Source organism: Ascaphus truei, chromosome 5, assembly GCF_040206685.1.
Source record: "Ascaphus truei isolate aAscTru1 chromosome 5, aAscTru1.hap1, whole genome shotgun sequence".
Taxonomy (NCBI): Eukaryota; Metazoa; Chordata; class Amphibia; order Anura; family Ascaphidae; genus Ascaphus; species Ascaphus truei.
The window spans coordinates 243,544,865-243,557,225 of NC_134487.1; the positions used below are offsets into that span (position 1 = coordinate 243,544,865).

Consider the following 12,361-nt stretch of genomic DNA (forward strand, 5'->3'; position numbering starts at 1 on the left):
ACACTGGCACAACAATCTACAAATATCATAGGACCTTGGGGTTCCTAAAGGTCAAGGGTTCACAGAACAGCTCCTGCTAACCCCTTCTCACCTACCCCTCTCCATCAGGGTTTAGAAATCAATGCAAAAAAAGTGAAAATGTTGTTGTTGTTTTTTTAAAGCTTGAATATTTAGTGTAATATGAAATGTTTTTTCTCTTTTCTTACCAGGGCTACTTTGGTGCTGTTGGTGCCCTTTTGGGTCTGCCAGGTTTCTCCTAAGTCCACCAGTATTTACATGGATATGGAAATCCTATCTTCCTATGAGTCTTTTTAAACTATTGTTTAATCGGTGGGTACCAAAAGAGAAAATTGACACTTGTGATATTTTCCTTTTATGTAAAAATTTGGTAAGCTGCTGAATAATGCCATGTAAGAAAACTGGGATCCTCTGTTCATTCCTAAAACATCTTAACACAAGTGTGTTGAGCATTTCTTATAGAAATGCTTTTGTTTCTTATTGGTAAATTATTCTGTATATAGAGCCAGTATTAAACACAAGACCAGCTATCGAAGCTAATGTGCTGTACTGTGTTTTAAATGCTATTTATTTTGGTGACTGGTAGCAAACTAATCAGAGCAACTCCAATTGATCACTTTACATCTGACACTGACCTGTATTATTCCCTACAGCACCATATAATGTTGGCCAAAACTATTTGCTGTCTTAGTGGCTGCAAGATATAGCTGAAATCCATGCTATACTTCTTAAGATGCATGCACTCCTACAACATGTTAAGAAATAATTATATATATATATATATATATATATTTTTTTTTTTTTAACGGATTCGAAATGTAGTTTTGATGTGAAGAACATCATGATGAAAGCCACTTTGTGTGACCAATTTTTTTTTTTTTTTTTCCTATTGCATATCTTATGCTATCACTGCAGTTCATCTACTATAATAAAGAAATGTGCATTTCGCATATTTACCTGAATTTATTTTCTTCAGCGTCCTCTATGGCAGCCCAAACGTCTGGGGTAGGGCAATAATTCTTCACATGGCTATAAAGGAGGCGTGGTCTCTCCTCTTCTCCCTAATCTAGGTGAAGGTGCTGTCTGGAGGAGCAAGCCCTTGGATTTTGTGTGCAGGCTGCTCTCATGCCTTCTTATTAAAGCTGCAGTTCAGTCTTTTTTTTTTTTTTTAATTTATTTTTTTACTTCAATAGTTTTATGTGTGCAATCTCTAATTACCTAAAGAACTGTATAGCTGCAGGTCAATTCGTTCTCCATGTATTGATAGGTCGAAATTTGGTGACATAATTAGTGAAGGGATCTGTTTATATTCTGCTTGTCTGTCAGTGGAAGCTCATGAATATTCATGAACAATCCTGCACTGACATCTGCTAGAGGGAGGGCAGGGCTGACAAAGTGGTGTGCCAGGGCTTGTGACATGACATGAAGGGGCAGTGCCTTAGCAAATGGTTGTTAAAATAGAATACAAGAAAATTGGTCTTTCAAAGTTGTTTTTTTAAAAACAGAAAATGCTAAAAGTATTTTTTCTTACTACAGAACTGATTTATTAAAAAAAACACATGCAGGATATTGACTGAACTGCAGCTTTAATTAATGGAGTGGATGTTTTAGCCTCACTGACTCTGGTGTGTGCCGCTCTATAGCCATCAGACAGAGAACTGCCATGTCAGGTTCTTATCTAGCTTCTGCGTGGTGCAGGGGAGCAGGCCGCACCACAGGCCCAAAAGTAAAGTCATCAGCTGTGTAAGCGCGTTCCAGGTGGCCTACCTTTATTGCCGAATCCCACATGTCACATTATGGGGGCGCAAGGACGCTGAGGTAGCATTGGCTGTGTCGGCAAGGTATTTCTACATGCCTTGGTCTGCTGCAGTTTCACTTTGGGATTGGTTATGGTGCTGCAGGGCACTGCGGCAGGCAGTGTCGTATTCTGCTGCATCAGGAGGACAAAAAGCTAGACAGTCCCAACTGAAAGGTTAGCCTAAGAATGCTACTTCAAGATCTAAACGTTGTGATGCGACGTCTACTTCTTGCCATAAAAAAAATATACAACGATTGCATTAAGAAGCTGGCTGATAAAGAGGGTCCTTTGCCCCTTTTATCGACTTGAGGAAGACCTTTTCTTCAGTCTTTCAAAAAGACTGAGTCATAGGGAAGTTTAAAGTGGTCCTGAACTCGGACCTTGATGAACGCCAAAAAAATGTGTCGTAGATAAGCAAGCTTGAATGTTCCTAGTTCCAGTAAGAAAAGGTTCAAGTCAAAATCCTTTTAAATTTGATTTTATTGCCAAATTGATTTAAAAATTAAAAGAACCAAGGATGAATTGGGAATATTGGAGTAGGCATTCGTAGGTCAGAGGAAGTCGAACTGCCCTATTCTGTGCGAAAGTCTATCAGGAATATCATCAAAGCAGAATGAGTCCCTTAATAGGGTGATGATGACCAGGAAATTTCTCAAGCTGTACCCATTTAATGAAGATTTCAGAGGATGCAGGGTCCCACTGAACGTGTATGCTGCGATATAGCAAGGAACATTACCACCCCATTGGAAGATTGATCCTCCTTTTAAGGACCACATGGATAGTCGAATGGAAGCGGTTCTAAGCAAACAGTGCTACCTTTTAAGCCACTGCAATGTTGTGTTTCCAGAATGGTGAGGATTTGGGTGTCCAATTTGGAAGAAAGGATTGAGGCAGGTAAATCAAGACAGAAGCTGCTGCAAGATTTATCTTAATTAAAGGATTCAATTAATTTCCTGTGTGATGCATACATTTTTGACATCTTTTGTCAGGCCCCTTTCAGGAAGATAGAGCTTATTAGCCTGGAAGGGCTTATAACAGAAGTCGGGATCCTAAAACAAAACTGTTTAGGAACAGACCCAGGCAGAACACCTGCTGGTGATCAAAAACCTTGATGGCATGGACTTTGAGAGGAGATCCTTAAAGACTCTAAGCTTGTCAGACTGAGTGATTAGTGACCTTGATTTAGTTCCAGGACGAAAGTAACTTCAAGAATATGTTATCAGGTTTGGAAGGCTTATGTGTTTTTAGTTTTTTCCCTGTGATGTCGAAAGTAGGATATTGGGCATAACCAAGCCATAATCTCTCAGATTTTAGATGTCCACCAGGAAGAGTTTGAGCGGTTTTAAGGTTGGCTTCCTTAAAATTTCATCTTCTTGAAGTTAAGCCATTTAATCGCTAGGTTGAGCAAGGCTATTTTTAAGATCAAGCCAAGGATCATATCACTGTACCTTAATTGGATCTGAATCTGGTGTTGAAGCAAATTGGCATCTGCTGTTTTTAAGCCTTTGATGGTTAGCAATATGAGATATATCATGCAAAGTAATATTACTATCCGCAATTACTACTGCATGCAGAGATGAGTTGCAAACACATTCATGCACAACTCAATATTTCTAGGTCCACCAAGATTTTCATAAGAAAGTTTCCGCACTTTAGAATCAAGGTGATAGTTTTGGGATATTGTAGCCTCTTACTTTTTTTTCTTAATCCAGCCAATGCCAAGGGGCAGAGCCTACACAATCTGGATGTGGCCAGGGAACTAAGGAGTTATTTCCAGAATATGTTCAGATTTTCGAATAATGTGATATTTGCAAATAGGACTATGTCTGCATCTTTGGCAGAAAGATCAAGCATCCACACAAGAAATGTACTGTTTGTTCCTTTAAGCTTCAGGCAGTGGCTCCAACTGCCAAGGAGAGTTCACCCACCCAATCTACTGACCTGTGACTTTCCTGCAGTTTGGGCTGCAATAGTGGACGCAAAAGAAAGTGCCATTTACCTGTTGATATTTTGGGGGGTTTTAAAGTAATGTTGTCTGTGGTTCTTTAGGAGCTTTGATAAGATATAACATATCATCTTGCCTTCTTTTATACACGTTAAGGACTGTCCTACCCCAGTTTGGAGAAGTTTTCCCAGCTTTTTGGGCTCCCATAGAGGACTTAAAGAAACTGAAATATTGGCCGATAAATTTCCCTTTTCATGCCATAATTCTATATTCTTTCACCAACATGAGTTCTTCTTGGATGAAACTGCAGTTGATGGAGCTTTTTAACTTCACAGGTCACCTAAGTGTACACTTCCCAGCCTACAATAGATGTACACAAATTCGGGACCAATATGGCTACTACAACTTTGAATGTACCATGATTATGAGTGAATGCATCTTTAAATTTGTGTCTAAAAATGCCTTGCTATTCCACTCAATATTGTGACATTCAATGGCACTGTGGTCAGTATAAGTATAATTAAACTGGTGCTGTTGAGCTTTAAGAGATAAGGAGAGGCATATTGCTCAATCATTGCTTTTTATTTATTTTGCAGTCTTGTAAAATTTGGTACGTTATGCCCTCCCCATTCTTTGTTGAACCACTTTTTGGGACTGTAGAGGTTCTGTTTGCCCAGGAAAATATTTGAAGATGGAGCATTACAAATTCATTTTTTTTTTCTTCTTTATGCTGAAACATTTAACTCTTGGTGGCCAGAAAATGGCAATAGAACACAAGAGCACAACACTAAAATACATTGAGCAGTTTGTATGATGTATAGGAAAACAAGCATCCCAGTGTCCCGCTAAAGGACCAGAAGTGAAAAACAAGAAGCTGGGAATGGAGTCCTACATTGACATTACCACATTAATTTGCATTACTCATTTTGAGCTTACAATGGGTATAGTGCAAAATGCCTTCTGATAACTTTGTCATTTCGTACTGATTAAACGGTACTGTCAATAATGGGATACAGTTGCATGCATGGTGTGTCTGTGTGTCCGTACACATAAACATATACACACACACGCAAAATGTGCCATACTGAGGAAAGCATTTCTGTAGTGTTGTGTGTTAAGTGATTCAGGGTAGTTAAAATTAACTTGCACACGTTATCGCTGCTAATCAATTAACTGTGAATCAAAAGATTTTGTGTATGAACTGGAACCTGTAGTAAACGCTAGCAGTAGATGTTTATTTTTATACTGATGTTCATTCTTCATTATAGCGAGGCTTCTAACATTGCCATATTTTGTAGGATGTTCATTTTATAAAGGACGAGCATTCTGCAAAATAGTATCTGGATGGTGAAATAAATGGCTTTTTTTTTCTTCTTTTTATATTGCCTTTTTTGGGGGGAAAGCATCACTGGCAAACTGCTGTAAGATTTTTTAATTTTTGCAGATATGAGTTATTGGACTAACATGAAAATAATTTGGACTATTGAGGATGTCCTACGTAATGGGTTTCTAAATGTTGTACTGTATACAAGATGCATACAAAATGGCATGTTGGTACGTTGAACTGCTGTAATGCACAAATGAGGCATGTTTATCCGGGACCAGTTTCTTTACAAAATATGGATAGTTAGCAGTGATTAACTTGTCTCTGCAACAAAAAAATGGGATCAGTATTTCTTTCCTATTTTTCCCATAATGTACTGGGGAAATCTGCAAAGCCATACACTTGGTGACATTATGCACAGAACACATTCTGAATTGGTTTGGCAACTGAATGTGGTGACCAGTTGAAAGTAGTGTAGAAATTGTAAATGGGGAGCCCTTTTTGGGGGCACAGAAGCGGCAATACTAAAGGTTCAATATTTAAAAAATAGGCCCTACAATCCACTTTAATTTGAACCAAAATGTTTACGTTATTACACTGTTTAATCTTTTTGTGGGGGCTTATCCAATGTCAAGTTTTTTTTAATTTTTTTTTATAACCAGGAAAAAGGATTTATTTTGCAGACACTAGGAGTATTTCAAGACCAGACTTTAGATTAGACTTTGGTTACCTACTAGTGCTCTAAATAACATTGAGCACTCGTATAACTTAGATTAAAGAAGGGAATTCCTCTACCAGTTTGGAAATATTTCATTTGTATAAAACAAAATAAAATGTAGGTCTGCCACAATCCACGTAGAACAATTATATGGCTTTAAGGAGTGTTGATTTTTCATAGGAATAACTATTTAGGACACAGCTAAAATCTCTTTTTATAGGTCAGTTAAAACATTCCCCACGTACATTTTATATTTTGTAAATTCCAATTTCTGAAATTACTGGAACTAAATATTATTTATCTAACAATCTCCATATTTTGGCTTTCAAATCCAGAATTCCTAATTCAGTAGGGAGATATTTGTTTAAGAAGAATTTAGGGTAGTTTCCCAAATATCATCCTTAATTGAAAGAATGGTCTGTAGGTGTTGTGAAACGCCCATGGTTATTCAACTAGTTTATTGGAAATCCCTTTTGCCATATAAGATGGCAAAATGAATGATAAAATAATTGGTGTGCTGTGTAATTACTTTCTCCTGCATGCTTCTACTGTATATCATCTGTGCCTGCTCTTTTAATAGAGATGTTTCCTTTTATTCCTTGCATAGAACTAATTGGTCAATAAGATAAATATTGAACATTGCTGGTATAGGCAATGGTTAGCCCCAGTGACAAACAGCTGACATTTGTTTAAAAAAAAAAAAAAAAACTTTCTAAAATGACTATGGGTGAAATGAAATTAAGTGCTATGTAGACCTGGGACCTGTATGCATTAATTGCATAATAGCCCTGGACATATTTAACCAGCCTCAATTTGTTAATTAAACTCTTCTAGGCAAAGGTTAAGAACTGATTAGGAGAAGACGGCATGAGCAAACCTGGAAATTCCTTTATTTACATGTGTAGACAGGGCAGCTGATTTGTTTATGAACTTCTGCCTCATAATCCCAAACAGATATATTGGATACATAAGGTCACAGAGAGGAAATAATATAGAGGTCTTGTCAAAAGTAGCTTTAATACGTTAAAGGGGTTCCTTTTCCAGAGAAAAGACATGCGCTCTTAACTGCAGCCCCATTGGGATGGCTTTCAAATATTTGTTTTACAATTTCAATATCAATCCCCCCTTACAGTTTTCATGATTTGATGTAAGGCAACATTTTCCTGGACCATTTTTAGTGAGCAGGGCTTCTTAGAACAAAGCTTAACCTATGACATTGGTTTGTTGAAGGGGTTAAATATTGGTAATGTTTTGTGTATGAAATATAATTCCCCCCCCCCCCCCCCCTTTTTTTTATTTTTTATATTTCCTTCATGGTAAAATACTGAACTTGGACCAAGTCATTCAGTGTTTTGAAATTATTTCTGCCTTCTTCCTTCAGTTAGGTATGAGTCTTAATGCCATTAAAAGCAGTATTATACTGTATTCTGGAATTTGTAGTTATGTTCTTGGACCTGATTTTAGAAATCAATTAAACCCTGTTTAATGTTTTAAACAAACATTTATTGCTCCTGGTTGTTTTCACTGTGTTGCAAATTCAGTTTATAATTCTCAGTGTGGCTACAGCACATAATGTTTTCAGAGTAATAAATAAAAATAGAATGTCTCCAACATTTTGAGCTTCCTCTATATACTTATTCTATTTAGATCTGTTGGGTGCTGGAACTACACTGATATACAGACCTACATACTCCATACACATGCCTATACACTGCAGCATACTATTTTTCAAGGAGTAAAATGTTTTTTCGTCAAGGTTAAATAAAGTGTTGCGCAATCTGTTAACCCCTGTTTACGCTTTTCAATTACCATTTCCTTATGTCTTTACCAGGCTTTGGGACCAAATGTTTTGCAATGAATAAAATAACGAGTAGCGTGTCCTATTTTAACATATTTATGTGCTGAATAGCTTTAAGCCACATCTTTTTATTACATGTTTACGCCTTTCTGTGCGTTTTAGTTATGTCCCAGATACAGGTGATTTTTGTCTTACAAAATCTTGTCGAGTAGATGCATCTCTATTAAAACTTTTAACTTTACTTCAATGCAGAACACTTTTATAGTGTTTCAAAGACTGAAGTTTAATAGCATTTTGTAGAATAACTTACACTGTTTTGTTCACCATGTCAAGAACTATAAATGGTATTGGCCAATATACTTTTCCATGCCTTTTGACAGTTCAAAAGTGTCAGTTTATTATTTATATTTTGAAATATAGAACAAAAACTGTTTTTATGTGTTTAATGAATTACTATTACTTAAACCAGTGACAGCCTTGTGTTCTAATGTTGGAAGATGGATGATGTATTCCTGTAGGCTATAAATACATTAAACATGTGATTAATGTACAGAACCATGAATAGGTCTTGATAAATGTATGGTGAAATTAGTATTTTTACTCCTTTGTTCCACAAAGCGGTCTTTGCATTAATTTTGAAATGTTATGTCTAAAATGTAATATATAAAAATGTAAGAAAAAATCTTATATAGATAATAAATACTGTAGGAATGCAATGGTACATTTCTAACTGCATAGTGTATAAGATGTAAATGTTTAAGATGTAATTCTAATTTTAGTTTGTCTTGTTAAATGTGCATCTCATCTTGCTGTTGAAATTGACGTTTCAATACATTATATTTTTGTAATGCAATTTACTGTGAAGCCAGGTTTTCCTGTTTTTATCTAGTGTTGCTCTTGCACACGGTCCATGTTAAGTGCAATATGATTGGCAGTATCCCTTTTTGTTTTTGTTTTTTTTAATTGTTTGTTTTATTTTATTAAGTATTCAGATGATTCGATGAACAATAATACTTTTAAAGACCAGAAACATAGGTATTCATTGACATTGAGTTCTTTTAAAACCATTCTGCTGGTACACTTACATTTTTACATTCGACCAAGATTGTCTAGTATTAATTATTTTTTTAAAAAGAAAAGTGAACAAAATATAGGTTTGAATTGATATTTGGACATATCTGTGACAGAAGGTGCAATATACAGTAAATCCCACTGTCTCTAAGGTGTACTCTACTATTAAAAAGACAGGGTTTTTTTTCTCACTTTTGTGCATCCGCCCGATTTTCGATGGCCCCCGTCAGTGAATCTTTCTAAGTTTGAAAAAAGAGCCTTGAAAATCCCAGCTGCTTATGACAAAACCACACGGTAAATAAATACTGGTGAGCCCATGGTTTATTTTGACTACAATTGCACCCGTCAACATTGGCTAGTGGGAAAAGTATGCCAAAGTTGGCTGGTACTGCAATAGACATTTTTTTTTTTTTTAAATTAAAAGCTGTTAATTATGATACGAAAGGCAGCTGTGGAACTTGGTATAACAGCAAGATGTACATCTTTAACTGGATCCCCTTTGTTTACTTTTGGGCTATTCAGTACAGATGTCTCTGTTGTTGCTCCCGCGGGTGAAATAGTGCATTGGCCCTGCTGCATTCTTGCGATTTTAAAACCATGGCTGCTTCTCCTGCTGATGCGCTGTGTATGTCACAAAATTAGGTGCCAGTGGGTATAAAAAAAATTCTGCTACATCTATATGTTGTGAATTTGCTTCTTCTAAGGAATGTATGAGTTCCATTCAAATATATGAGGATCGGAAGCTTCTCGGCCATAGAGTAGTAGTTTAACATCATATTGATTAAGGTTTTTTAATGAATTTGAATACTTTTTATTCCTGCATTTTAATGACCATAGTGACGCATTCTATGTATTTATAAATGCAATGCTTTATTCATTAAAGCAAACTTATACATTTTTCCTTACTCGCTATGGTTATATTATTTCAACTTAAAAAAAAAAAAAGGATACTGCTACAGCCACAATTTAGGGAATGGTTTTATCTGCAAGTGATATCTGCTGAATTCTACTGCATTTGACTAATTTCCTATGCTTTTGTGTGTACTGTCCTGACACTGAAAATGTTGTAAAGACTCTCTGTGCTGCAAATTTCTCATACAGTTAACATACTACATTCATTCGTAATCTAACAATAAATCACCTATTATAAATTATCTAATTTATTTCATTAAGCGCCGTTTTTTCTTGTTTATTGAATATACAGACTAGGTTCCTAATAGCTGTAATCTGTCAATATGTTTTTTCGTGCTAAACTGACTGTTGCCTATGCTGTTAATGATTCCCAACCGTATAAAGCAGTAATACCGGTTTGCATTAAGTTTTTATTTCTCTTCTGCTTTCAGTTGTGTTGCCTTCAATAAAAAAAGCCTACTTTTGTACTCTTCACGTTTTTTGTTTTATTTATGCTTTCAATAGTAAATAATAACTTAAACTATATGAAATCATTTCACAATTATAATATAGCGCAGCATTGTACATAATATTGTTACAGACAGTCCTTGTCCAGATGAGCTTACAACCAATGTTTTTGGTGCCTGTGGCACTGGGAGATGGTCACATGCCCAAGGTCACAAGTCCTATTAATTATTTTTACTACATAAAAATGCAGAAGGAGCTGATGCCGTCAAGAGAATGGTGAAGGAGGTCAGTGAACAAAGTGGGAAGAGATGCCAAGCGAACGATTAAGTTAAAAGACAAAGGTTAATGTAAGACAGGCATGTCAAACATGCGGCCCGCAACGGATATTTTTGCGGCCCGCTCACAACCAGCGCGGCGGTTGTGTGTGTCGGTGAGCGCGTGGGCGGCGGTAAAAAGTTTTGGCCGCAGGAGAAGCGAGCGCGGGTGTGGGGGAAGCGAGTAGCACGGGCGGAAGTAAAATCTGTCCTGCAGGGGCTGGAGGCGTACGGTGGCCGGGTGCAGTCAATCTGCACTCGTGCCGTGTGTGGGAGGACACGGGGGCGGAGTCAAAACCCTGGCGGAGAGACTGCATTCTCCTTGAAGCCTGGTAAACCAGAGAGATCATGGCCGCCCCCCTCCATGAGGTGCAGAGAGTTCAGCAGTTCAGTGGAGATCCCACGGACGGGTACAGTATGTCTTCACAGCAGCCCCCCTCCCCACTGTCAAATCTCTGTGTGAGCTGCACGTGCAGGAGATCTGTGTGTGCATCTCTATATCTGTGTGTGTGTGTGTTTGTGTGTGTGTGTCTCTGTGTGTGTGTGTTTGTCTGTGTGTGTTTGTCTGTGTGTGTGTGTCTGTGTGTGTGTCTGAGAGAGAGTGTCGGAGAGGGAGAGAGAGTGTCAGGGAGAGAGAGTGCCTGTGTCCCTGTGCCCCTGTCCCTCTGTCCCTGTCCCTCTGTCCCTGTCCCTCTGTGCCCCTGTCCCTGTGCCTCTGTCCCTGTCCTTCTGTGCCTCTGTCCCTCTGTCTCTGTGCCTCTGTCCCCGCGTGTCCGCGTCCCTGTGCCCCTCTGTCCCTGTGCCCCTCTGTCCCTGTGTCTGTGTCCCTGTGCCTCTGTCCCTGTGCCTCTGTCCCTGTCCGTGCCCCTGTGTCTGTGTCTGTGCCTCTGTCCCTGTCCGTGCCTGTGTCCCTGTGCCCCTATGTCCCTGTGCCCCTATGTCCCTGTGCCCCTATGTCCCTGTGCCCCTGTCCCTGTGCCCCTTTCCCTGTGCCCCTCTCCCTCTCTCCCTCTCTCCCTCTCTCTCTCTCTCTGCGCCTCTCTCTCTCTCTCTCTCTCTCTGCGCCTCTCTCTCTCTCTCTGCGCCTCTCTCTCTCTCTCTCTCTCTGCGCCTCTCTCTCTCTCTCTGCGCCTCTCTCTCTCTCTCTGCGCCTCTCTCTCTCTCTGCGCCTCTCTCTCTCTCTCTGCGCCTCTCTCTCTCTCTCTCTGCGCCTCTCTCTCTCTCTCTCTCTCTCTCTCTCTCTATCTCTCTATCTCTCTGCGCCTCTCTCTCTCTGCGTCCCTCTCTCTCTCTCTCTCTCTGCGCCTCTCTCTCTCTGCGCCTCTCTCTCTCTGCGCCTCTCTCTCTCTCTCTCTCTATGCGCCTCTCTCTCTCTCTCTCTATGCGCCTCTCTCTCTCTCTCTCTCTGCGCCTCTCTCTCTCTCTGCGCCTCTCTCTCTCTCTCTCTGCGCCTCTCTCTCTCTCTCTCTGCGCCTCTCTCTCTCTCTTTCTCTCTGCGCCTCTCTCTCTCTCTTTCTCTCTGCGCCTCTCTCTCTCTCTCTCTCTCTCTCTCTCTCTCTCTGCGCCTCTCTCTCTCTCTGCGCCTCTCTCTCTGTCTCTCTCTCTGTCTCTCGTTTTTATCTTAACTGCCCTATACCTACACTGAAATAACCTATTCTGCTTTCTTCCGGATCTGACTCAAGTTTCTCACGGGGGACATCGGAAGACAGGTAGGAAACACCTCCCCTCCAGTATAGTACCTTGAGGGACTACGGATCAGGTAAGATTCCAGGCGGGATTGCTGCTTTGGAAATCAAGAGGGGCATCCTTACACTGGTTAATGGGTTCAGAAGTCATTCACATCTGGCTTTTTTAGTTTTTATTTTCGTTTTGTGAGGCACACACACACAGACACCCACACACAGACACCCACACACAGACACCCACACACAGACACCCACACACAGACACCCACACACAGACACCCACACACAGACACCCACACACAGACACCCACACACAGACACCCACACACAG

At 39.4% G+C, this 12,361-nt stretch overlaps 1 protein-coding gene across 2 annotated transcripts in view; it reads left to right on the forward strand.

The window, feature by feature from the left end:
• The window catches only part of PANK3 (pantothenate kinase 3), a 29,312-nt gene extending 19,256 nt beyond the window's left edge, over nt 1-10,056 (forward strand). For both annotated transcript variants that reach the window (XM_075601884.1, XM_075601883.1), the window contains one exon: nt 210-10,056. In XM_075601884.1, the coding sequence (XP_075457999.1) occupies nt 210-260 (51 nt within the window). In that variant the 3' untranslated portion in view covers nt 261-10,056. The remainder of the gene's footprint in view (nt 1-209) is intronic.
• The last annotated feature ends 2,305 nt before the right edge of the window (nt 10,057-12,361 follow it).